The 27,043-nt window shown below is 39.7% G+C and overlaps 1 protein-coding gene across 8 annotated transcripts in view; it reads left to right on the plus strand.

Moving 5' to 3' along the window:
- Window positions 1–27,043, plus strand: part of ITSN2 (intersectin 2) — an 80,459-nt gene that overhangs the window by 12,719 nt on the left and 40,697 nt on the right. For 6 of the 8 annotated variants that reach the window (XM_030944384.1, XM_030944379.1, XM_030944387.1 and 3 more), the window contains 8 exons: window positions 377–440; window positions 18,224–18,316; window positions 19,959–20,022; window positions 21,484–21,647; window positions 22,919–23,116; window positions 23,435–23,531; window positions 25,197–25,339; window positions 26,580–26,643. In XM_030944384.1, coding sequence (XP_030800244.1) covers window positions 410–440; window positions 18,224–18,316; window positions 19,959–20,022; window positions 21,484–21,647; window positions 22,919–23,116; window positions 23,435–23,531; window positions 25,197–25,339; window positions 26,580–26,643 — 854 coding nt within the window. In that variant the 5' untranslated portion in view covers window positions 377–409. Of the gene's footprint in view, window positions 1–34; window positions 160–376; window positions 441–18,223; window positions 18,317–19,958; window positions 20,023–21,483; window positions 21,648–22,918; window positions 23,117–23,434; window positions 23,532–25,196; window positions 25,340–26,579; window positions 26,644–27,043 lie in introns of those variants that run through there. The other 2 variants (XM_030944382.1, XM_030944386.1) reach the window with 2 other exon arrangements.

The raw sequence follows: 27,043 nt of genomic DNA on the forward strand, positions 1-27,043 counted from the left end.
TTTGCTCAGCAGCGGCTTTCGCTCACAGTGCTGAGCACTGAACTTTTTTTTAATAAAACACAAAATATTTACCGGGGAGCACTGGCAGGGATGTTCTGGGGCTCAGCCGTGTGTGCCGGCCAGCCGGGAGCTGTTTGTGCACATCGCTCCCAACAGTTGGTACTGTTTTCCTTTAAGAACTGCCGCGAGGCTCAGGACTGCACTGCATACCCTACTAAAAAAAAAAAAAAAAAAAACCAGAAAGGATCCCGCCAGCCCTCCCCGGTGTGATGCCGCTGGTTGAGCAGCAGCCCCGGCCGGGCATTGTTCGCTGTCGGAAGCGGGGCCGGGCGCTGCCCTTGCTGCATTATTAATGCACGATGTTTTCATGTTGCAGATGGCTGAGGGCTAGCGGCGCGCAGTCGGGACCATGATGGCTCAGTTTCCCGCAGCCGTGAATGGTGAGTGGCTCCGGGGTGCTCAGCCAGGGCTGGAGGTTTGGGGTTTGTTGTTTGTTTGTGGGTTTTGGTGCTTTGCTGCAGATGCGATCGCTGTCCGTGGGCTGGGAGGGGACAGCATCACTGCAGTGTCATTTGGGCTGCGATGGCAATCCCGGGGCATTTACAGCGCTGAGGAATGTGCGAGTTGTGGTGGAGCCTGCCTGACTTCAGGCAGGGAATATGCTAAGTAATAGTTGATTAAACTTGCATACCTTTGCTGTTACGTAATTCAGCACAAAGTGTATTCCATTATGGTCCATTACACTGTTTATTTTAAACAAAATATTTGAATGTGTCAAGCAGTTTGTGATATTGATGAAAACAATCAGCCCTTCTCAAAAAAAAAAAGGCAAAAAAGAATTTTCCTCTTGACTGTGCTCTTTGCATTACAGAAACTTTTAAATTTGTTTCTTGGTGATTTCCTTTCAAAGACATATGAGAGTTGCAACCTTAAAATTTTCCTGCATGTGCATATGGGATGGAGCTTTTATTTCTAAAGGAGGCTTATTTGTGAAGGCATGATTTGCAAAGACCTGCAAAGAAAGTTGACATTTGCATGTTGTTATTTACAGAGCTGGCCAAAATGAAAATACAAGTATAGAAACAATGTTTTGTACTTCAGATACTCCTGATAAGGAATTTTTCTCCTGATAAAAATAGAAACATAGATACAGGAATGAGTATTTACCTCATTTATCTGTGAAGGTTACTGCAGGACTGGGAGGTCTTTAGCTAATTTAGAGAATTGTCACTGAGATAAATTGGGAAAGGGTTTTTGGGTTGAGTTAAAGGAGTCAATAAATACTAGGGGAAATCCTATAGACCAAATTATTTTTTTTCATTTAATTGGACATAATGGAAGTTTTTTTTTTCTTTGTCATATGGTTTTTGCTTCGTAATTTAAAATAAACAGTCAGGAGCTCTCTTTGGAGAAGACAAAGCTTTATGTTCTTGGCTGTCTCTGTGGTGTATGCATAAGTTACTTGATGTCTTTTACTTTTGGCTTTTTATTCCTTGGTTCTGTTGGACAAGTGTGCTGCCAGTGCTGACCACATACACTGCTCTCAGAAGCCTTAGTTTGGGAGAATATCCTTGATCTGAAATACCTTGGGCAGTACTGTCTCCACTTTCAAAAGGAGTGGTGTCAGAGGGTGCTGCCTTTCCCCTCTCAGAATTTTACTGTGTTGGAAGGCACAGTAAGAGGGAGAGCATGGGGAAGAGAGACACCAGGCAATAGTTAAACTGTTGCTCCTCACAGAGTAGTTTGGATGACTGTGTCAACTCTGTGGAGTCTTGCAGTCATATTTCTTATCATAACTGGTGAAATTTCAAACAAGTTAGGTGTTTTAAACAAGTTTTAATGTGATTTCTAGGTAAATACTGAGCTGTTGAAGTTGTTCTCTAATCTTTGTTCCTCTTCCCTGCTGCTTACCACTTACAAGCACTGCTGTAGTGGTTGCATTCAAAGTAGTTCACCTGCATTTGCCACTTATTGCAGGAAACCTCTAATTATGTTGTTAGACCTCTGTAGTGACTTGAAGCATGAGATGAAGAGTGAGGTGATGTGTGAGGCAACCAAGCCATTAGGCAGTGCTGCAGCCTGGGAGCACTGGCTGCCTGCCTCACCTTTGTGCTAGCACTGCATTGACCCTTCCCTTTTGTATGCTGCTGGGGGAAATCGTGGGTTCCTTCTGTGAGAAAAAACCTCTTATTCTTACCAGGGTACAATACACTTAGCTTTTAGTTCATGAGTAGTGAAATGCATGAAGTAGTTTCAGTTTCTGGGTTTTTTTTTGGTGTTCACTGTTACAGAAAACTGAGGGGATGGCATGGAGCAGATGTGTGTACAAGTGTGTGATTATGTGACACAGCCTGAGAGCTGCAGGTTTCAAAGCATGATATTCAGCCTCAAACAAGTACAAGTGAGAGATGCTATGACACTTTATGTGCCAGCCTAAGCAGAGAAAGCAGCTCTGTACAGGATCCGAGAAGGAAGGGGAACTGAGCTCTGTGTGTAGCTCCTGTGGAGAGACTCAGCTTCATTGAGGCACCTTCGGAATGTACCTTGGCCAAGCAGGGTCCTGAGCCTGGCATGTGCCTGGTGGCCGCTGTGCTGGGAGCTGGCCACGTGTATGTGCTCTGGGGGCACCTGCTGTTGATAAACCTCTCTTTAAAGTCATGAAAGGACACAGTGACCAGAAAGGAGCTCCCTTTGACTCTCCATTGCTGTCCAAGGTGACCTTTGTGGGTGCCTTACCAACGAGCTGAAATTCAAAGACGAAAGCAGGACTAAAGAGTGGGTGTTGATTTTTTCTGGAACTCAGTGCAGACCTGCTGATTTTTATAAATTTATATCCTGTGCAAAATGTAAAGGTTATGGTGACATTTTATATGAACAGGCAAGGCTGAGCAGCATATTTCTTATAAAGCACCAGATGGATGAGACATTTATCTATGTGGAGTCCAGTTCTATCAAAGAGCCACTCCAGGCATTTCCTTCTCCCCAGTCAGCAAACAAGATTGAGGATACCCTACTAAGAGTTTAGCTCTATTCTGTAACTGCTTGAATATTGGTCATTATTCCTGTGAAAATGATAATACAAACCCAGTTTATGGTAGATGATTCTTCTTACGAACTGTTCTCCCTCTGAACAAAGCTTGCTTAGGAATTCATCCTGAGTCTTGCAAAAGCTTTTGGAAATGGCATTTTGTTACACTAAATAACAACTTCAGCAATTGTGTTTCTAAAGAAAGAGTTAATATACTAACTCTAAAAGACATTTAAAAGGATAAAGGCTTTAATAGGTTAAAATGTACTTCCATCTAATTTGTCTCAGTGATAGCTGCCTTTGTCACTGCAAGAAGTAACCTTCACTGCCATGGGGTGTTTTCTTTCCAGCTGGAGAGGAGTTGCAAGATGTTTCTTTTCCAACTCTCCTTCCTTCTTCTGTAGGCCAGATTTGTTCAGGGTTTGATATCCATGCTGATAGATCTTGGTTTTGGGGAGATTTAATCTTAAGGGACCACCTGGAACAAGGAAAGCAGTATTTGCTGATCAGTATCTTTCACATTGTTTACTTAAGTACCATTGGAATTTTTGGGCTGTGCTTTTTTGTTTATGTTTTCATTTGCCATTTCTCTTCCCTTCTACCACCTGTTTCCTTTCGATACACATTTTCTGTGGTCCAGCAGGAAAATCTCTGATAAACTGAGGTGTAGAAAGTAATAGTTGTAACTCAATTCACATGCTTCTAAACATTCATAAGTAAAACTGGATTTTGTGCTGCTGTGGATAGAATTTTGTGTCTTCACACTTAGGTGTGTTGGAGACTAAAGTAGACATGAAGGAGTTCTGTGAGGTCCTGGTTCTCTGGTGTCAAGGGCAAAACACTCACCAACAGGTTCTGCTGCACCTTCTCTTAAGGAAAGTCAGTCTCAAGCTTTGCGGTCTGAATGTTTTTGAATTAGGATCAACCCTGGTCATCAGAGTTCAATTAAAAGCTGCTTGAGTGCAACCTGACTCTTCACCTTGGGTGCACTGTAGATATGGAAACTGTAGACTTGAATGTCAACAAGTGTAGATAAAGACACAAAGCTGAATTAGACCTTGCAAAACAAGTATCAGAACTTGTTCTCCCTTCTAAAATTAGGAAAGGGAAAGAAATTGTAAGACAAGAGCAAATATTTTCTCTTTATTTATGAATTAAAGCTTCCTCTTGCTGAGGGCAGTGGTGTCAGTTGATATGGAGCAAAATTCATATGCTCAAGTCAGAGGGGTGTTTATCTTCCACTGTCACACCCTGCAAACAATTGGATTTCCAGTGTGTCTGCCATATTATGTGTTTTCTTTCATCTTGAAAGTCAGAAATAGTGCTGTAGGGTTTCAGAATACAAGGTGTCTTATTTATATTTAATTGTGAGCATAATATGATTCATATGGAGGATGTAAGAGGAAATCTTAGAAGGAAAAAATAGTTAGACATGGAGGTGTATGTTAAATAGAGTAAATGGAAATAGGTTTTAACAAGGGAATGATGCACTTTGTGCCTTCTTCAATACCTGAGTTTTGTAGAAAAAATGTAACAGATCCCATGGCTGGATTTCATTAGAGAAATAAATGGCTAAAAGGGAAAGAAAATGCAAGTTTTAGAGCAGACTGTTGTAGTCGTGTTATTCGTCTTGGATTTTATCATGATGCCAGTCTTAATGGTTATTTATGGCAATATCATCAGTAAAAGGAAAACATATGCTGGTTAAATTGGAAGATGACAAACTCTGGAGTAATTTTCTAGCCAGAATTACATAATATGGGCTGCATATCATTGGTTAAATTTCATCACATTTCTGCTGTGCTGACTTCAAATAGCTTTTTAGCCATACCATTATGGGCTAGAAGAATTTCTGCTGTGTGCTGGCTGTGACTAACGAGGAAGACAACCGGATGTGTTAGAGGATCACGTAGTAATTATGTGATTCGAGGGAAAGGAAATGCATCCTAAAATGTGGTGGATGAAATAAGGAGTGCTGTGTGCTATTGCTTCAGGCCCTGGTGAGACATGTGGGTTAGAGGGCAGAATTTGGGTTATCTACTTAAGAGGGGGGCAAAAGAACCCAGGGAGTGAAATAGATACAGAGCTGGGCTTCAGTGTTATTAATTAAAGTGCTGTGAAAGAATAAAGGGATTGCCTTTGTTAACCTGCCCAGATAAAAGCTTACTGTTTTGTTTTGGTTTAAATTTTAATTTTATTGCATTTCCTACTCAGTAAATAAACTTGCTCTTTATTTCTTCTTCCAAGGAAGAACAACATTAAAGGAGGGAAACTAACTTGTCTTTAAGTGCAGTGTTAGCACAGGGATAAATGGAGATGAAGCAGCTGTTGATGCAGTCGGTCTGGAAATGGGAATAGTTCTGTCAGCAGTGACATTCTGGGCCATGGTCAGGGAGGAAATCTGAATGCCTTAAGGCAGAACTTGCATTTTAGGAAGGAATTAATGTATTAGAGTTTCTTGGAGAAGCAGCAGTCTGTACATGGTGACCTTGGAAGTCCCTTCCAATCCAGTGCTCCTAAAATGTAATGAAGAATTAGATAATAATGAAGATTAGTGTTAGATCTTGAGCTGTTAGCTTACTTTAGGCCTATAGTTTTGTCTTCCTAAGATTTCAATTTTGTTAGTATCATGTATTAGCCTTTGTAAGGTAAGTTTTCACTGAGTGGGAAACCCAGGATGGTTTTTGTCTAGAATACTAATACTATAATGTAAGCTGCTTTATTAATTTTGGATGTCAGAGAGACTTCCTGATGTTTTTTCTTCAAAGCATATAAAACCCTAAACAAAAAACACAAGAAAATCTACAAATACTTTCCCAAAATGGAGCAGAAGGCTGAAGGCTTAGCTGAGATAACATAAATCTAATACATGGCCAAGTTTCAAAGTGCTTTGACTGTTAAAATGTTCATTTCCTTGAAGGTTTATCTCCCAGGTTTGTGAAATACATTACTCTGATAAGCCACTTCATGTGATTATTGCAATTTAGGGTTGATGAGCATTGTGTGAAGTGGCACCATCTTAACATCTACTAAATTCCAAATCATCTGTGATCATCACTTTGAGCAGGCCACAGACAATACTAATCAGTATTGGCAGAATGAGTTCAGGTTTAGCCCACTAATTATAATGGCAAGAACAAACACATTTTTCAGGCATTGTGGTCTGTCAGATATATTTATATAATGCCTATTACTTTAATTAGGAATCTTGTGTGTTCAGGCTTTCCAGTGTACTGCATCAGTTCTTTGGGACATCTGTTGTTTTTCTGACAATGGGACAGTAGCTTTAAATCATCACTGAGAGAGCTGCAAGGGGTGAAACCCTGGAAAGCTGAAAGAGAATGTCAGTGTCCATGGGACTAGCGTGCATACTGGCTGACTTCAGAGATGATGTTTTAATAAGCTAAAAACATTTGTGCTTTAGTTGGATGTGAAGTTCTCTGTATGCAAGTCTCAAGAACAGGTAAGGTTAAATGAGTATCAAGAACTTTTACTGCTCTTTTACTTCTTCTTACTGAATTAATTTGCTTAGAAGTTTTTTTATATATGTAAATATAAATAAGAGGTGGTATATTTTAAATTATGCACCGACATTTTTCCCTGCATTTCTCCTCATAACCATGATTTAGCATTGAACCATGATCTCTGCAGCACAGTTGTTTCTGTAGGAAACAGATCTTTCCTGAAGAATCCTGGTTTCACTGCTGTGAAGCTCTGCACCTGCTACAGTGTGTGTTGATACTTGTATATCTGTACTGAAAAGGCTACATTTATTTTTTCTTACCAGCTACAAGTGAAATTTGTTGTGAAACAAATAATAGTGCTTCCATAACTCTGTGTCTCACAGAAGTCCTCAGGCTTGGGGAAATCAAATGTACACATGTGAGTTAGTGTATAAACTGTTTCTGATGGAGATGATGTGGGTTGGAAGGCCAGCAGAGTCTCTCCTCTTATTTCTCATGTTCTCTGTATTCAGATTGGATTAAGAAATACACAGTCTTTTTTAACCTGGCCTGAAGATAACATTCTCTTTTCTGGAAATGATCCACTCTGTAGCTGCCAAAATCTGTTACACAAAAGGAATTAAACTCAAAGTAAGGATACCTCTGAAAAAGGTGGCCACAGAGAAGTTGAGGCTCCTGTGCTAAGTGAAACTAAATGGATGAGAGATGTGTAGTTTAGTTTAGAGACAGCTATGAATAGTTTAGGTAGTTTTTTAGAGACAGCTAAAAACCTGTAAAGCCATAACAGTATAGAAAATACTAACAAGGGAAGGAGTATTCACTATATTTTTTCATAGCTGCAAAGCAACATGATCTGTAGGGAAATTATTGAGTTTAAGGCTAGCAGAAGAAAATGGGTTGGTTTGTAGTTTGTTTAACACGGTGAACAACTTACAACTCATTTTTAGGACTCACTGTCTTTAAGATCTTTTGGAAACATGGAATCAAAACTTGAGGAGGAAAGATCTGTGCCATGGCTATTAAATGGTTGCTGCCTTTTTTTTTCCTTTCCCTTTGGGGCTTTTTTTGGCTCAAGAAGCTTGCTAAATCAGTGCTTTCTGGCAACTGAGAAACTGTAACAACTGTAATACCCAGGGAAGAATTCTGTTCCAAATTCTAGCCCATAAATGTCCCTGTGAGCCTGCTGGCAAGGCAGGATTAGGGACTATGATATAAACTGATATATATATATATATATATAAATGATATGATATAATATAAACTGATACCAATGGTGGTATGAACATAAATGAAGCAGTTTTAAATTTATTATATTTCAAATCAACCCCCATGTGTGCTAGGAAAGTAATATTGTATGTGTGCTGGATATAGTTGGCAGGTTCTGCTAATTAGTAATTTATCCTTCTAAGGAGAACTGTTTGAGCAAACTGTCTTATTCTTGCTTCTGTTTCCTTTGTGTTTCGTTCGTTTTCCCTTCATTTTTTATTTCTGCCAGGACTAGAAGTTACAGAGAGGAGGGTAACAAGAATGGTTAAAGATACAGAACAGTTTCCATATGTGGATTAATTGAATTGACTAGGACATTTCAGTTTGGAAATGAAAGGGTAGGGATGGTGGAAAATACAGATGTCACCTTCCCAAGGTCATCCATTATTTTTCAGGCAAGGGAATGGTAATTACTCTCTGATAACACAAGGATTATCCAATCTCAGGTGAAAGTACCATAGATCTCAGTCATACAGAGCACTTTGCACTGTGTCAAACAATGAAAGCTGTAGGAAGCTGTGGATGACAAAAGGTCTTGGATTCTTTAAATCATTAGAGATAGGTGGATTTTCCTTCTAGTAATGAGGGAGTTCTCTGGTTCAGGAGCTGCACTGGGGCTGAGGAGACATTCTGGAGCAACACCACCACATGCTTGGCTCACACTGTCACTGTGCTGGGATATCAGCTGGAGGAATATTCAGTCTCTGCTGGAAGGACTGTTACTGTGTTTTGTTTCCTGAATTATCTTCTATTTTTATTTTATTCCAAGATCACTCAGGAAATGCCTCTTCATTTTTTTCATTTTCTCCCACCCTTCCTGTGTAATTTTTTGGGGATTTTTTTTGTCTGTTTTCCTCTTCTCTTTCAAGTCTGTGTCCCAGTTCTTCACTGTAAATATAACCCATCAGCCTTCTTCCTGGTCCCAGACTTCCTCCTCAGCTCTAGGAACTCAGAAATGTGGTTTTTACTCTAATGGCCAGATAGTGATGAGAACTACAAAAATTACTGGAAAGGACCTAATATTCCTGAAACAGAATTCTGTTCTGATCTTGTTAGTGTATGTCTTCGTGGGAGAATAATTTCCTTTACCACACCTAATTTCAAGGTTCACTTTGCATTCTCTTCCCTGGTATTTTTACTGCCTGCGTTTCTCCTGGTGCAGAAAGATTTATTGGCTGCCACAGAGGGAAACTCACCTGAATCTTATTAGTTTTGCTGCACTCTGCAGAGATTTGCTAGACAATAATTAAACAAATTGTTCTTTTGTAAATTTTTAATTAAGTCATAGGGTTGTTTTGTGAATGCTGATGAGCAGCAGCAGCATAAAGCATCAGTTTCCAGGATTAGAAAGGTTTTGTCTAAGCTCTGGTGATCTTTTTCCACAAACATGGTTACTAAAAATTTTTATTTTTCTCCTGGAAGGCTTTGATACAATACAGGTTGATGAGTTTATTCAAAAAAGCTTCTGACTTGTCCTTAACTGAAGGGTAAACATCCCTTCAATCTTCTGTGTCAGGCTGGGAAGGAAGGCTGTGGATTTGTCAGCTGGAAGTTTGCTCACCTTAAAATCAAATGGAGGCAGGGCTTAAAGCTGGAGAATTTAGCCAAGTATGATTATATTATGCCATGATAATATTGCTTACTTGACCTTTTCATACCTTCCATTGGAAAGACTCTTGTTGGTGTGACTTTTTTCTTTTCTTGCTTCCATTTCTAAAATCCATCCAAAAGTATGTATTGCAGGTTTAGGAAAATGACTGTTCTTGTGTGCTAGGGACTGGAGAGGATGTGCCTCAAATCCTGTGCCCAGTTCTGGAAGGACATTGAAGGGCTGGAGCATGTCCAGGGAAGGGAATGGAGCTGGGGAAGGCCTTGGAGCACAGGTCTGATGTGGAGCAGCTGAGGCAGCTGGGAAAGGGGCTCAGCCTGGAGAAAAGGAGGCTCAGGAGAGACCTTCTGGCTCTGCACAGCTCCCTGACAGGAGAGGACAGCCAGGTGGGGTTGGGCTCTGTTCACAAGTAACAAATGACAGGACAAGGCAAAGTGGCTTCAAGTTGTACCAGGGGAGATTTAGATTGAACATTGGAAAAAATTTCTTTCCTGAAAGGGTTGTCAAGCGTTAGACAGGCTGCCCAGGGCAGTGCTGGAGTCAACATACCTGTGGGCATTTAAAAGACATATAAATGTACTGAGGGCCATGGTTTAGTGGGAGCTTGGCAGTGCTGGGTTAATGGCTGGACTCCATGATCTTAAAGGTATTTCCCAACCTAAATGATTCTGTTGTTCTGTGATTCTGGGCACAGACAGAGCTGTCATTGGCCAGAGGAATGGGCTTGTTTCATGTGCAGCAGCAGTGTAACTCAGCAACTACAGCTGGTTTCACTGCCATTGTTTCTCCAGAATCAGGCAGAAAATAATTTTATAGTAATTGCTGGTATTGAATCTAAATCTGGCAAAGGCTTAGGTCATGTAAGGAAAGGCAAAGTTAATTTTTAAGAACAAAACATGAGTTTATCAACATTGTGTATTACAGTGATTGCGCTTTTTGATGAGGTGTAGGAAACTTCCTTCATTAAAACTTAAAAAACGCACTATAGAATGAATTGTCAAAAACTTTACACCAGAAAACTGGTGTGAAGGGTAGCATATTAATTTGCAGTTCAGAATACTGTCAAGTTTATACACATTTCTAGCACGCATTTCCTGATGTACTTTTACATTAGTGGACGATTAAGGAAACTTTACTCTTTTTTTGTTTTTCAGTATTTTTCTTCCTTGGTGTGGGTTTTTTGCTGTTGTTGAGGGTGGTGTGGGCTTTTTTGTTGTTTGGTTTTTTGTTTTTTGTTTTGTTTTGGTTTTTTGGTGTTTTTTTGGGTTTTTTGTTCTTTTTTTTAAGTCCTTCAGTGGAATTGGCAATAATTTAATAAAAAATTATCTTCTGAAAATGGATAGTCTTAATGAGTGAAATGATTCTGTGATATTTATAAAGTATAGAAATACTATCCTGCTATTATAAACTGATACTTTAAGTGCTTTGGAATAGCCAAGTGTGCTGTAGAGTTCAGAAAAGAATTGGATCTATACTGTTAGCATGGATTACACTATTATGTATCTCTAAATTGTTTTAGGGATTATACTCCTCCTGAAAGCATGGATTATGTTTCTACATTGGGATCACTGCGTGGCATGGGGTGTCCTGTGTTCTGATGTTCCTCCTTTATGGATAGATTTTGTGTATCAGTTGGGGGCTGCCAGTGACAAGATCTCCAGGCAGAATTCTGCACCACATGTCGCAGGAGCAAGTGGATAGTTTAAACAAGCTCAGTATTTGATTTCAGTGAACTGTCGAGCCTGAGAGTTCCCAGTGTACCAAATATCTGGAAATTCTGTACATAATGCAAAGAATATTAATTGTACTCTAAAATGCAATGTGGCTGCTGTTGCTTTGTCCACATTTCTGTAGGTTTGCTCTACAATTAGACAAACTTTTCTTGGCCAAATCTTGTAGCCTTGCATGTGCCTGACACTATTTAACAACCTGTCTGCAGGTACCAGCTGTGCAAGAGGTGCTTGAAAATCTTTAAAAATTCTCTTGGCTTCAGTGGGCACAATTCTTGTAAATATAAACATTACAAAATTGAAGGAGAATCATATTTCCCAGTATTGAACATTCTGTAGCTACAAATTTTTCCTTTTATCTATGTGCACACAAAAAGAAGTTGCTGAAGTTACAATTAAGCACAGAAATGGATACCCTTTTCCTCTGGCAGCTGCCTTGGTGTTGCTTAATAAAAATGAGAGCCTCCATGGAACATTTCTGGTAGGATGAGTAATTGGGGATTAATGCATCTATTGTGAAAGGAGATTGCACATGCCTCCTGTGATGGCCTGAGATTGTGGAAGCTGGGAATAGCAGGTGCAAACCTCAGGGAAGAGCAAGTGAGGCTTTGGGTCCATCCCACAGTAGTAGTTCATACACATTAGCACACCTAAATAAGGATAAATGCTGATTATTAGTCATTTTTCTTCTGTTAGAGATATGGAATCAACAGTGAAGGAGGGAAGCAAATATTGGAGGAGGGAAGCAAATAGCAATAACACTGATAAAGAATCTCAAATTCAGACTAATGGTAAAATGTTCTGTGTATTTTCAGACTCCTGGAGTGTTTACTCACCACTGAGGAAAAATTAGAAGCCTGATTCAACATCTCAGTTGGGAGTGTTAAATCAAATCTGTGATAAATGCCTCTGTGGTAAACTTATCTGCAAACACAGAAAGACTGGAATTATTAGATTAATCCAAATATGTCCTAGACCAGACAAGTCTCTGGAGGCTCCTAATAGGAGACTGTAATGTGATTGCTGGTTGCATTAAGGAAAACCCCTTGTTACACAGCTTGAGGCACGTTGCTGCATGTCTGTGCTGAAATTTCCTCTCTTTAAACACGGGGATAAATATTTATTTAAGGTCATTATGAAGCTTCGTGCTAGTTTTTTTTTGATGGTTACAGAGGTGATGATATAATCCTCATGACTTACATGTACAAGGAATGCTCTTTCAATTTAGGTTTATTATCTCTGTGGAGTTAATTAACTTTGTAGGTCATAGGAGCATAGTTTTTATTAGAGAAAAACAAGCAATGCCTGTGAGTGAGAAACAAAGATATTTTGGAGAATGTGAGAAATGTCTTATGGTTTTTCCTTATCAGTAATCCTGCTGTTCTCACTACAGCTACCCTTTGCCTATTGGCAGGACTAACCAGTGGCAGAGGTCTTAACAGAGCATTTTCAAGTCTATTTACTTTTCTTCTAGGACTGCACTTTCTTTTCTCCCCTCTCTTTCAATGGTGATTTACTGTTTTAAGGAAAGAACAGTGTTTGTTTCCCTTTTGATGTTGGCAACCCATCAAAGCAAGTCCTTTATTTTTTTCAGAAGGTTATCTGTCTGATGCAGTGCTGTAAAGACATTTCTGGAGCTTTCCTGAAATGCCGTGATCCTGCCATAAGCAGACCTCCCTTCTATCACCTAAAGAGGTGTCTTTTATTTAAAATGAACTTAAAGGAACTGAAGATAACAAATCAACAGCATAGTCACTTGTTTCCAACAATAGAAAACTGTGAGTGCTGCCACATGGAATTACAGAAATACCTGTTGCATGAAAGGGAAGTCAGGCTGTATTTTCTCATCTTCGGAGAAGTCTCAAGAGTGAAGTTCAAAGTGTGTTTAGCTTTGGGTGTTTGGGTCTTTGCCATCCCACAGGGGCAGGCTCCACATGTGACATTGAACTCTTGAATGTGTTGTGGAGGTCTGGAGCGGGCAAGTAAAGGACTTTTCACTGTTGGTTTTATGTTTTGGAGTAGGGAATTTTTGGAATAGAGAATCTGTGGAGACACACCTGGATGTGAAGTCCAGGTTTCGAATATTGGATATTGACAACAATTGCCAGTGCTGACATTTATTCAGTCTTCTCTGAAAGTACCAGCCTTCTCTAGGAAAGAAAGAAAACTTGGTCTCTGTCTTTCAGAAGTCTTACTAAGATAGATTTGTGGTTTTTCATGAGCAAAAAGAGCAGGTGAAGACAGTAGTTACTCTGTTCTAGGCAAAATCTTTGTGGGGAAACTCTCTGTGGTTCACCATTTCTTGAGTTTTGATTCCTAAAAATGCGGGGTAGTCAAATACAGTGTTGGCTTCATGTATGAAGTTGTAAGATTCTAAAGCACTCTATTTTGAAGAATAATGAATTAATATCTTCTTGTCAGAGAGATTGTACTGTTTTTCCCCTCCAAAATTTTATCATCTACAGTTGGGAAAAATGATTTAGATGTTGAAAATGTCCAGGAAATTTAAGCTGAGTCAGAAAAGTAATGTACTATTCCTTGTCAGCAGCAAAGCCTCTCATGGGAGCATGTAGTAGCAACTGTATTTTGATTTCTGGTGGGGAACTGATCTGTAAAATCTGATTTTACACATTGTAGCTCACTGCTGCTTGGGCAGCCAAAGGTTCAGCACTGCTCCATCAAGGAGATTCCTGCCTCTTGCCCATCCTGTGGTCAGAGAGGGCTGTGAGGAGCAGTTTGGTTTGTGATTCATGCGTGACTTGCCATGAGTGAGGACTGGGGCCATGTGGATGGAAGAACAGCAATTTCTATATGCAGAATTCATTGAATCTGGTTTATAGGCAAGACATTTCTCAACCCTGGAACTGATGGTGTGTTAGTGCAAAAAATGGCTGCGCTAAGCCAGATCAGTTTGGGTGATACATCTTGGGTGGCAGATATTTGACTCCTCCTGCAGTTTTGCCTTTCCCAGGGAAGGAATATCTTCCCTTCATCACAGCATGTCCGGGACGCAGTTGTGTGTCAACCAGGCAGTGTAACTTCTCTCAGCACTTGCACTGAGTGTCCATTTTTACCACTTCTGGTAGTTTTGGGAAGCAAAAAAAAATCCTCACAATATTTGTAAGGATTGTAGCATGATTTGATGGTGATGGCACAGGAGAGCTGAGTTGCCGATTAATTTTGGCTGAGTTTTTGTGATGGTCTTGGTTGTACTATGTAGGTAAACACAACAATTGCTTTGGAGAATGGTGCTGTGATGTGCTTTGTGGAATTGCCAAGACCTTGTGAGTCCCATTGTTGAAAGTGTTTACTTCAGATAGACTGGTAGCGTATTTTCACATGGTACTTTGAGAAATCTTCATATGAGCTTTTCTGTACACAAATTTTACTATTCTTAATTGTGTCACCAAGGGCACCATCAAAAGAGCTGTGAGCACCTGATTAAGCTAAATACAGTCATTGACAGTGCATTAGCCTTCCCTTTTGTGCTGTGCTGTTTATCTTGTTTCTGTGGCATATGGGGTGGGAGTTGAGAAAAACCAGTGAATCCTTTATATAATAAGTGTGGTGGGGTTTGACTGCATTCACCATGGATCCCTACCAGAAGCAATGGGTTTTAAATTTTTTTATTATTTTACACAAATACTTTCATTGTCCAACAATTATTAACCTCTATTCATAAAACAATGACCTGTTCTAGTTCAGGCTGCAGATGGCAGACGCTCTCTCAAGTGATGTTAGGACAAAACTTAATTTTCTGGGCCTTTGCTCAGTTATAGACAAGCACTGAAATTTCACTGGAGTGGTGTGCTGACTTAAAAGTGTGCTATTCTCTAGATCCTAATTCCTGCTATGAATATTTATATTTTTAAAAAATCTATGTTTTTATACATTGGATTTTAAGACTTATTGCATTTTCTTCTATGCCTATAAAGAAACCATCAGAGAGCATATCTTTATGGAATTAATCACCAAAAAAGTAAGACTCTCAGTCTCTGCCCTTAGGGAAAGGAGAATCTGAAATTTTTCTTACTGTTGAAAATAAATTAATAGCAGTTGGTGTTTTCAGTTCCCTGAAACATTCCCACAATGTGCTTTTGATAATGTTTGTAGTTATCACTGTTCCATGACAGCTGCTTGCACTGACTCACTAGGACTGTGGAAGGCTGTAGAAGCACTTGTTGATAGAATAATGTGGTTTTAGTCAAAGATTTATTTTTTAAAATAAAATTTATACTTGCAAGAAACTTGGGGTTGTTCAACCTGGAGAAGGCTCCAGAGAGGCCTTTCTGTGGCTTTTTAGTACTTGAAGGAGGCTTGTAAAAAAGGTGAGGACAAACACTCTAGCAGGATCTCTTGAGATAGGAGAAGGGGTGATGGTTTTAAATTAAAAATTGTAGATTTCAAATAGATATAAGGTAGAATTTTCCTACAAGGGTGGTGAGGCCCTGGCACAGGCTGCCCAGAGAAGCTGGGGCTCCCCCATCCCTGGGAGTGTCCCAGGCCAGGCTGGATGAGGCTCTGAGCAACCTGGGCTGGTGAAGGATGTTCCTGCTCTTTGCAGGGGTGTTGGACTGAATCACAGAGCCACAGGCATGGAACAGAAAGGACCTTGAAGATGTAGGTCCAGAGATAAAAGTGTGCAAAATACCAAGTGTGCAAAAAATAGCAATGTTCTTGGATGTGTTAAAAGGAAGGCAAAAATGAGAATGAAGGGAGAATGTGGATCTTGAATCACTTGTTGAAAGAGATTTTAATCATCATACAGCTACGAACGTGAATTTGGGGATTTGCTGACATGCAAGGTTTTAGCACATTTGAGACAATGCTGTGTAGAATGCTGAATTTCATAATTGGAGAGGAAATATAATTTACCAGACAGTAAAACAACTCTTGAATACAGAAATATGTGAGATTTTCAAGATTGATTGCCATCTTCTTGCTTAATCTGTGACAGATAAGTAAGAAACTGCATATATAAACAAAAGTTGCCTTACAATGTAAATTGGATTCTCTAGAGGGGCCATGGTGATGGTCATAACTCCAGTCAAGAAATTGTTACTGTGTTTTTATCACTTTGTAGCCACTGACCATGTGATTATATTATGGTGGTCTTAATCATTCTGTCATTGATTTTAAAAAGCTCAGGAGTGTTGCAGCTATCTGCTTCAAAAGATGTTCAAATAGGGGTATTTAATAGAAGGAAAATGTAATGGTTTTAATATTTTGTCTTCCAAAAATAAAAAAATAGTCAATTTCTCTGAAGTTGCTGCTGGCAGCTTTAGGAGCATTTTTTCCATCTGTTTGAGATAATTTCTATAATCATAACCACATCTTAGGCACTTCCCATTTCTAGCTTAAAATTAGCACTTTAAAGAAATCTAAGTGCTGCTCTAATTTTTGCCTCAGGGTGTAAGTTGTCCTCATTAGTGTCTTACAGTAATGCTTACAGTGCTCGTTGACTTCTAGGCATCTGATTCAGATTTACTTCTCTTTATTATCAATATCTAATCTAGATTTATTATGCTTATTTAATCAGAAGAAAAAAGAGGGATGTTCTTGAAGTGCAATTTCACATGTAACCAGCAAAAAGACTCTTTCATTGAGGCCACACTAAAAAAAAAAATTGGTATATCCTCAAGAGAGAGAAGCAAAAGTACAAATTTAGGTGTGTAGAGCTTGTATCCTAATGCCCTCATATCTTTTCTGTCATACAACTCCCTAGTGAGTTTCTGCTTTGTTTTGGTCTTTTTAACTATTTTATTTATCTACTAAGGGAGCAAGGGTAAAGAATTAAATCTGTACACATGCAAGGAGAAATACAGTTTTAACAGGACCTTCTCAAGAGGAAAAAACAAGCCTGTTTTGGAAAATGTATTTCTTTATGTAGATAAACAAAGATGAGAGATGAATAACATTGTTACTGTGTCTGTATTGGCAAGTCTATCAGCTCCTAGTCCCTAACTTTGCTGTTACACATTGAAAAACAGTGCAAAAACCTCTTGAAATTTTGGATATTCCAAGCTTTGAAATAAGGTTTATGTAGGAAGAGGAAGTCTTTTATGCTAACTTTTTTTTTTCCAAGTACTGTGGCTTTTAAAGCAAGTTGTTGGTATCTTATTAGAAGGATTATTTATTCCCTTGACTCTCTTTTAGGGAGCAATACAAACACTTGAACAGATTAACAGTTCTTTGGAAGTAGTAATACTCAGCAGAATGTCATTTTAGAGGTGTTTTTCATATAATAACCTTTTAATGCTGTTTTGAGTGGTTCCATTCAGAATTTTGGCTAATTCTTGCATTCATTGATTTGAAAAATTAAATATTTGTCAAGAACTTCCCGACTAAAACTTCCTTTTACTTAAAAAACAAACCAAATTATTTCTGGCAAGCTGCTTTTCCTGCAAAGGACGCACACCCTGACCTTTATGCAGCAGGTTGCAGCATTTCTGAAAGTCTCTCTGGTTCTGCCTGGTATTACCAGCACTGTAAACACAGTTATTCCCTGTAACTTCTCATTCCTACTCTCAGGCTGTAATATTTTATTCTTCATAAAGTATTGAAAAATGTGAAGTGGACATTGCGTGCTGTTAAAAAAAAAAAACCAGCCCAAAATGTCACTTCTTTGTCAGACAAAACCAAATTATTTTTTTGTTAGCAGTCCCAATTTTGCTTTTAGAGTGCTGGCAAGACAAGTGTGAGCCTTGAGGGTGTTAACCCTGTGCATGAGAACCTGGGTGACACTGGATGCCGTTTGTTCATCAGAGAGCCAGGGGAGGGTTTGGCTCACACAGGGGATGGTGAGGCACATCCTGCCCGGGCTGCAAACAATCAGCAGCCACAGGAAACTGCTCTGCACCAGCTCTGAAGGACGACAGAGCTTGTTTGAAAGCCAGGCTGAAGCAGTCTGGCTGGGGCATTGTCTCAGCTGGGCTTGCACATCTGGGAAGCAGGTTTGTGTTGCACAAGGTCCTTGCCAAGCTGGTAGGGGCTGGGTGTGTCTGACTTTGTCTCTTGAGAAAGCCAAGCTTTTATTTTGCAAGCGACGTGCTTTATTTCTGAAAGTTTTCAGTCTATTTGGTTGTTCATTGGTTTTTTGTTGATTTGGTTTGGGTTTTTTTTCCAGGAGGGCCAAACATCTGGGCCATCACCTCCGAAGAGCGGGCCAAGCATGACAAGCAGTTCGATAGCCTTAAACCCACAGGAGGTTTCATTACAGGTTGGTCTGAGGCTCTGCTTTACACATTAACTTCTGTGTACACATACCTATCTCTGCAGAACACTTTGAGAACTGCATCCTATTTCTAGCCCTTTGTTGTGTGACTAATCACCATATTCTTCAGGCAAACAGCCACAGGTTATTAGTAACTTAACAAGCTTTCCTCTCAAGTCTGGCATGGGAATGCTGTTCTGTTTAACCCTGTCACTTCTGCAGCCACCAGCTGTGTGCTGCCATTCTGTCTACTTTCAGAAACCAGAGAAGATCAGGTGAAATCTGTGCTCACATGGGAGGCTGCCAGGGAGCACTTCCAGTGGCTGTTCTGGCAGGTGACACCAAACACAGCAGAAGTGGCTCTCCTCAGTGTGAGGAGAGAATGCTGTGCTGTTAGACATCTTTGTTTGGCAGGAGGAGGCAGGCAGAGGGATGCTGACAGCTTGTCCTTATTAGCAACTGCTTGAAATTTGGGCCATTGGGCCTTCAGCAGGGACTGGGTGGACTAATGGCATTTTGCAGGGGCCTGCTGTCAGTTCCACTTGCATTCAGCTGTGTCTCCTCTGAAACAATTGGGTCACGTTGCTATGCACCTCACAATTTGGAGGCTTTAAATCTAAAATCTGTTTTTGATATCAAGACCCAATTTCATTGGCAAAGATGTCTTAATTTAAGAATGCCTCATTCTTGGTGGGTGGCTGGGCACTAAGGACCAGCCCTGATGGCTCCTACCTTCCCAGCTATCCAGTAATGCCCTGTCTAGTTCCTCTACTGGCCCTGTTTTTCCTCTTTTGGGGCTGGAAAAGACTGAGGAGAGAGTGGAAAGTTGTCTGTTTGGAACATGCTAAGTGGCACTTAACTCCTGCTTGGCCAAACAGCACTGGGAGGTTGGTGTTTGCCTCCAGCTGGAAACTGTGCAGTGCCAGGAACTACCCTCAGGCCACATCTGGGCTCTTACCTGCATCTACATCTGCAGGCTTTGTTATTTATTTGGCAAATGCTTGAAATAAAAGCTTGTGTATGAATATAAGAGAGAGCTGAAAGACTAATTTGAAGTCTTAGCTTTAAGCATCTGTAATTCACTCAGATGTAGGCATAAACACTACTGTCCTTGCTTTGTATGTGTACCAACTGATGTGGGACTTGGTATGGGATTGCACAACAGTTCCCACTCCCTTCCTGGAGTACTGAAGTCGTGGGTGTTCTCTGACAGAAAAGAAAATTACTTAGAAAATGGTGTTTTCCTAGTTTTTCTAGAGACACAATGCTGGCTCAAGTTAGATGGGATAGAGAAGAAAAGAAACAGCATTCTCATCTTTCCTGCATAAGTAATTTGGGCAGGACTAAATTTTCAGTCATTCTTTAATTCATGCATCTTTTAAGATGTTGGCAGCCATTGATTTGTGACCTGTTAAAGTTTTTATAGCTATCTGAAATCACTTCGCAGAGCAAAGATTGGGAATTATGGAATACATGGGTGTCTGATAATCACTGTCACCAGTGTTAAAAGATGGGGAAAAAGCCCTGGAAAGCTTGGCATCCAGCATGGGGGTTTCTTTCAAAAACCTAATCTCCCAAGAGTGTGCTGAGCTCTTCAAAAATCTGTCTCTGGTATAAAAGTCTGTGTTTTTTTCTTTGTTTATCACAGGTGATCAAGCACGTACCTTTTTTTTGCAATCAGGTCTGCCATCTTCAATCCTTGCTCAAATATGGTAAGATATTCTTTATTGTTTGTTTTTTCTAAAATAGGAAATTCATAGTGTTCAAATGCTACCTTTGCTGTGTTGTATTTCACAGGGGCTTTCAGTAGTCAAGTTAGAAAGTGTTGTCTGAATCATTGTTTTAATTTTATTAAATATAGAGGAAGGTTTCAGCCCATATGTGTACTAACAATTAATTAAAACTCAGTAATTTTTACATCTGTCTAATGATGTTATTTCAAATTGGATCATGCTGAATGCAACATTTTTAAACTATATTGAGGGCTTGAAGTACACAAAGTAGAAGACAAGAAAAAAATCTAAAGTCACAAAAAAAGTAGGACAGTTTTGATATGCGAGTTACCAAGCAATGCTGTAATACAGGAACTGAAAAAAGTGCTGTTCCTTACAGCATAGATGTGGTGAGTGCAACACTTGAAATGTTTTCTTCTGTGTAACCCCTCAGTCCTCACTAGAATCCTGTGCTCAGTTTGGGGTGTGTGTGCTAAAAGACACATACTGGAGGCTCATAATAATTAAGAACAACTTTAAGAAAAAGTGTTAAAGCAAGTAACTAAGTGCAAGCCACATAGGATCATGGAGTTGTTAAGGTTAGAAGAGTGTTCTAGGGTCATCAAGCCCAACCAGCATCACCACCATGTTCACCATTAAACCTCAGTGCCTAGAAAAGAGGGGCAGGGAGATTTTTCTGTGGGGCCTTGGGGTTTTGTACTGAGCAGTAACAGAATCAAAGGAAAAAGGAAGCTTAACATTAGTCTGTTTTTTTTTTCTCCTAATTTTATTTACATTCTTGTGCCTGGTCAATGCATGCTTAAATGTTAATAAAATTTCATATTACCTGTCTGACCAGAAATGTTGAGGTTATGTATGCACTGTTGCCTGTATTTCCTGTTGTATTTATTTGGAGAACTGTCAGAAGGAAGACAGTGTGAGTATCAGGCTTAGAATACCTCACCACTGGGAAGTTAATTCACCACTGTGAATTAATGAAGTTTTCATAGCAGTGTATGGTGCCTTTAGGAGGTTTCTGCATCCTCCTGCATCTTGTTCCAGATTCTTGCATTAATTCCTTACCTTACCAAGGATTAATTTAAAATAATTATTCTGGCTGGGAGCATAAAGTAAAGCATAGCACAAGGCTTGCAGCAGAGGCAACAAGTGTATCCACTGTGCAGGAGACTTCTGCTTTCCCAAAAGCTTTCCTGCTTTCTTGGGAATTACATGTTTAATATATAGCAACCTCAAAACTGAACTCTGCAGAATTGGGTACTCAAACTTTGAGAACAAAGGTAAGAAAGTTATCAAAAGTTGAAAATTTACTTTGCAATAAGTTTCTTGTTTTCCTGTGCAAAAACAGTAAATAGGCTGTTTTTGCACAGGAATAGTAGGAAAGCCTCTCACCAAATGTTATATTTCTGTTCCTTCTCTAATTTTATTTTGTTTTGTTTTAAGGACGCGCTCGGACCTGAACAAGGATGGAAAAATGGATCAACTGGAGTTCTCTATAGCTATGAAACTCATCAAGCTGAAATTGCAAGGACAGCACTTGCCTTCAGTTCTCCCTCCTGTCATGAAACAAACTCCAGTGTTTTCACCACTAATGTCAGCTCGTTTTGGTACTTATGAATATATAATTACTTAGTGTTCAGAGGTAAAAAAACCCACAGTTAATTGCAGCCAAATAAAAGCATTAATCTGACCATGAAAGTTTAGTGAATCAGTGTGAAAGAAGAAAAAAGGATATTCTGATTTACGAAATTCACCAGGTCACTTTCTTGATATTTTTGAAAATTTTATTATTTGAAGACTTTTAATAGAGAAAAACTTTTATTCAGTTTTGACAAGAGGGCCACTCACATCTGCCATCTGCCTTGCAGGCTCTCATTTTGTACTGGTGGTCTTTTTTTTTCTTCATCCTACTCAGTCATCTATTTATATGTGGGGGTTTTAAAGTTAAATTTAGTCAAAGGTCAGAGTTTTGGTAGAACAGGTGTTTTGCATATTTTTTCAAAGTGAATCAGGCTGTTTTGGTTACATGATTAACTGAATAGAATTACTTTGACTCTTTTTTTTTTTTTTTTGGTAGTGTTTGGGGATTCAGTGCATGCTTGTTACTGTGTTATTTTATAGCACAAAATATCCACAATGACTTGGGCTGGATTACAAAATATGTGCACACTTCTATGCTGAAGTTAAATGTATGCATATATTAATTACATACATGCTTCAAAATGTCTGCCCATCACCAAATCTCGCGTGTTTGGGTACAAGGGCATGCATTTAGAGGGAGCTGTGGTTGGCATACAGTTACCTCTATAACTTCCATCATCTCACCAGCACTGTTGTGTTCCACAAGGTGCAGCCAGTAATTCAAGTGCCCTAATTTGCCTCAGGCAGCTGCCTCTAGAAACCCTTTGCTAAGCATGGGTCCTAATAAGGGCTTTTCACCCCTGTGGATTCTTCCAAGGCTGATGGTTGGAAGAGAGTTAGTTCAGAAACAGCAGCAGCTTTTCCCTGTGGAGGATTGTCACAGCTTTTGAGGTTGTAATTCTCTCTCAGGGGCCAGGCTTGTTGAAGAAATAGGTATAGCTGCAATTATAGAAAACCAGATCATAATCTGTTGTGAAAATAGTAGCTAAGCTTACCTTGAGAATGAATTTGCTTGTCAAGATTTTTCTTTTTAAATTCCTGTTCTTCAGTGTGTTTTCCCCTGTGAGCTGTCTTGCCTAAATTTAGAGACCAAGTAAATATTACATATGAGCATCTATTTTACCTCATTGTATTCCAGACACCAGTTGCTTTGTGTAGTTTTGACCCACATAAGGGACCCAGTTTCTTGCTGAAGCCTCTGCCGTGTTAAAGCCTGAATTATTGGATTTTGCTCTAGGAATGGGTAGCATGCCAAATCTGTCCATGCCCACGTCTGTGTCTGCGATCGCACCGTTAGCTCCCATGGCTCTGACCTCCATGACTTCCATTCCTCCCCTGGTTATCTCTGCTCCCCTGGTGCCTTCTGTCAGTACCTCCTCATTGCCAAATGGAACATCCAGCCTTCTGCAGCCTTTATCTGTTCCTTTCTCTTCAAGTAAGTATAGCACAGTCCAGTACTTGCTCTCAGAATTGTGAATCTTATTTTCTCTGTGGCTAATTTCAGACAGGAGTCCTAACACATGCATGAGAGTTAAAACAAACAAACAAACAAACAAAAAACCCAGAAAACCCTACAAATGGTTTTTCTCCAAAGTTCACATTTGTTAATTCTGTTCTAACTAGTTAATCATAACAACAAGACACTGATTAGCTTTTCTTACTTCTGTCAAAGTGAATGTTGATTATGAAGCATTATCTTATACGCAGTTGCTTTACAGTTCTGGGGTTGATTTTTTGTTTCTTCTTCTTCCAGCACTGCCTCATACTGGTTCTTTAGGCCCCATGGCAGGAGGATTTGGTGGTTCCAGTATGCAGAAGGCACAGTCACTAATTGATTTAGGATCTAGCAGGTATGGAAGTTAAGTTTAAAACTGTTGTATCTTACACTAAAGTAGTTTACCTTCCAAAACTTACAGAGCATTTCTGTTCTCAAAGTACATTTGTTAAAAATTAGTTGCTATAATATGACCTGTCAAGTATAAAAACAGATTTTGTTTTTATATGCACAGGAAGTAATTTTCAGTAAATTGACAAAATATCCAAAGTAGGTGAGGACGTCAGATGAGCAGTGCCAAAAAGAAGGGAATGTACCTCATTAGTAAAGAGAAACAAGCCTTGCTAAGTGGTTGTAAAAGCAATGTTTGTGCATTATGTGCTCATTCATTATAGAGGGCACCATGCTGTCAGCAGGCATGTTAGAATAGGATTTTTTTATCAATATTCATCTGTGAATTTGCTTTATGAATAATAGAAGATTATGGATCTTTATAATCAGCTGCTCTGGTTCACTGATTTTAGGGCTTTGCCATAGAGGGACTTACACAAGCCCAGTCCCTCACTATGTGTATCTGACTGGGCATCCAGGGGTGTCTCCCAGGATGGTCCTGAGGGCACCTCCACCCCAGCTCAGTTCCATGAGTGACTCAGAGGCTCTTGCACCTCCCTGCTGCCTGTTCAGGGCATGTGGGGTGCATGGGTGCATGATCTGGGCTCCTCACACACCTGATGTCAGCAGATGTCCTGTAAGGTGACTCTAGGCATGGCATGCGCCTGGAACCATCTTTTTGTTTTGTAGTTGGTTGTCTTTTTTGAATTGGAAAACTTTCTGTTGCTGGTGCTGTACAAAGGAGCCCTTGTCCAGTTATTGTGGGCAGCATTGTTACCATCATGTTGTCTCATCCATGCAGGGGATGTCAATCCAGCATTGTGCTGGAGAGGCTTTGTTTCTGTCAGCATTCTCAATTGCCTTGGATAGCACTTCAAAGAGTTTGGTTTTTTTACTTGACAGAGCAGGGGATCACCTTAAACAAGGCAGGCTGAATTCAGCTCTCCTGAGTTTGTCTGATTTTCAGAGATGGGACACTGAAAATGCTGGGAGTTTAGATGGAAGTTTGATGTGTATCTAAACCCTCCATCAGCACTATTCTGCAGAAACTGACTGAGTTGGAGAAGCTCCATTCAGCATGTCATTGTCGCAGAAAGAAGAGGTAGAGCTGGAATATGGTGATTAAAGCAGCTTTAGAAGCTGCTTTTGGTTATGAGTTCATCAGATCCATTTTTATTCTCATGTTTATTCATTAACATGCCTCTTAAAATTACTTAAACAATGACCCAACACTCTTGAGATAGTGGAGGTGTTTTCCTGGGGTTTCCTCTACTATTATTCTGCAGTGGTAGAAGGATCAATTATGTGCATTAGTGCCTGTGATACCAAAGGAAAATTATTTTCTAATCCACATGTTGTTTCCTTACAAATATATCCCTACTTTGGCTGTAAAATTCCATATTTGTGACAAAATTATTTATAGCAAGTTAGCAGAGGTAGAACTTTGTGGAAGTTGTTTCATGTTACTGGAAGTTTCTGTGTATCTTCTGTTCCAATGCCTCTTTTTTAAACCAAATGATTTAGAGTTATTTCTTTATCTCTTTTTCTCTTTTGGTTTTCTTTTAATATTTGGTTGGTTGGTTTGGTTTGGTTTTTTTTTGCATTGTTTTGTTTTGAAATTATATTGCAGTTCAAATTCTTCCTCTAGTGCATCACTAGCTGGGAATTCACCAAAGATTACATCCTCAGACTGGGCAGTTCCTCAGGCCTCCAGATTAAAATACAGACAGAAATTTAACAGTCTTGATAAAAGCATGAGTGGATATTTATCAGGTGAGTATGACTTTTGGTATGGGCTGGGAAAACCAGAGTGTTTCCTGCCTCTGAACATCACAGGCTGAGGGATGGAAGCCCAGCTTGGGATTTGACTTACATGTGAAATAAAAGCTGAAATGTTGGTGTTCAGACCTGTGCAGGAGAGAGTGGATTTCAGCCAGCCAAGGAATGGAAATAACCATCAGTTCATTGACTTGGGCTTTGTGTTAGACCTGGAGGGGCCAAACACCCTGGGGAAGCTACAGTACAGCAGCTGTAGTAGGGAAGAGGAGAAACCTGGAGTGGTGGGACCTGACTGGAGGAGCCTGAGAACCACAAGGCTGTGGAGTTCGGCTCTGTAAAGTCAGCAGGCATTTTTCAAACATCACTCTTTGGACTGAGACTCCTTCTTGTGACACTGGGGGACATTCACTACCATTTTTGTGCCATGTACTCCTGTATCAGTCAATGCTCAGATACTTGGGCTTTATCTTTTGAAAGAAAGCAGCTTGGGAAAGACACTGTAGAACTGCAGCCACTGCTTGGAATTTTTCCAAAGTAATTTAAGAGAGTCCTTGTTGATTTCCAGTGACATCTGTGCTGGGCCACAGCATTATGGTGGCTTCAAAAGACTTCATACCAAGTTAATACAAGAGGAGAGCTTTACAAAAGTTTTTACAAAATGGGATTCCTCAGTGTAGTGCAGCGAGTAGAGAGTGCTCAGAGAGCAGTCAGGAGGTGCAAAGTCACTATGTTTTGTGTCTGCATTACATTTCCCATTTTGAATGGGTACTCTGCCTCAGTTCCCTTGCCTACAAAAGAGCAGGACAATTATTTCTTTAAGGAAAGGATATCAATGTTTTAATCTTGTTCAGTCAATTTTGGACTGAAGGTTTCCTCCACCTGCCTGGAAATGTATCAGATTCTTTGCTGCCAAGGAAAGCTCTCCAGGTGATAGCTCAAGGTTTAGTCAGTCAGCAGTGCTTTTGTGACAGCTGTGGGGATTACCATAAATACCCATTTTTCATGTCAGCTTTTCTGTTAGGTGCTCTGGGTGGAAAAAGGTACAGGAGAATACTTGCATCTTCATTGTGTTCAGGTTATAATGCCTGTTGTTAAGCTTGGAAGTAAAACCAACTGATGAAAAGGGATTTGATTAATATTAAAAATAAACATGCCCCAGTTCATGACCCATTTTTTGCCTCATGTGAACCTTTTAATGTTTATTTTAATAAAAATCTTTCACACTTTCACTAAGGATTTCAAGCAAGGAATGCCCTTCTGCAATCAAATCTTTCACAGACTCAGCTGGCTACTATTTGGTGAGTTTAGTTACTGATGCAATGTCTTCATGGTGTTAAGAGAAGAAATGTACTTTATTAAATAAATGATAAAGAGATACCACAGATCTAAAATCATAAACAGAAGCTGAGCTGCTAGTTAAACTAAGTTTGTTCACTAGTTGCATTTCTAAAAGACACCTTGAGATAATTCAGTTTTTCATTCTTTGTGTGTGTTTGTTAAACTCTGTGTAATAGAGATGCTAACTTCAATTTCTGACCCAGGGATGCTCTCGCTGAGCTGAGGGCTTCTTCCTTTCAAAAACGGGATTCTGAAATCTAGGTTGTTAGTTTTAAAGTATGGAGGAAGATTAAAAATTAAGTAACCCTTCAGTTTTTTTGAGTTTTACTGCAGTTTCCATAAAGATATCTGCATATTACA

This window comes from Camarhynchus parvulus, chromosome 3, assembly GCF_901933205.1.
Source record: "Camarhynchus parvulus chromosome 3, STF_HiC, whole genome shotgun sequence".
Taxonomy (NCBI): domain Eukaryota; kingdom Metazoa; phylum Chordata; class Aves; order Passeriformes; family Thraupidae; genus Camarhynchus; species Camarhynchus parvulus.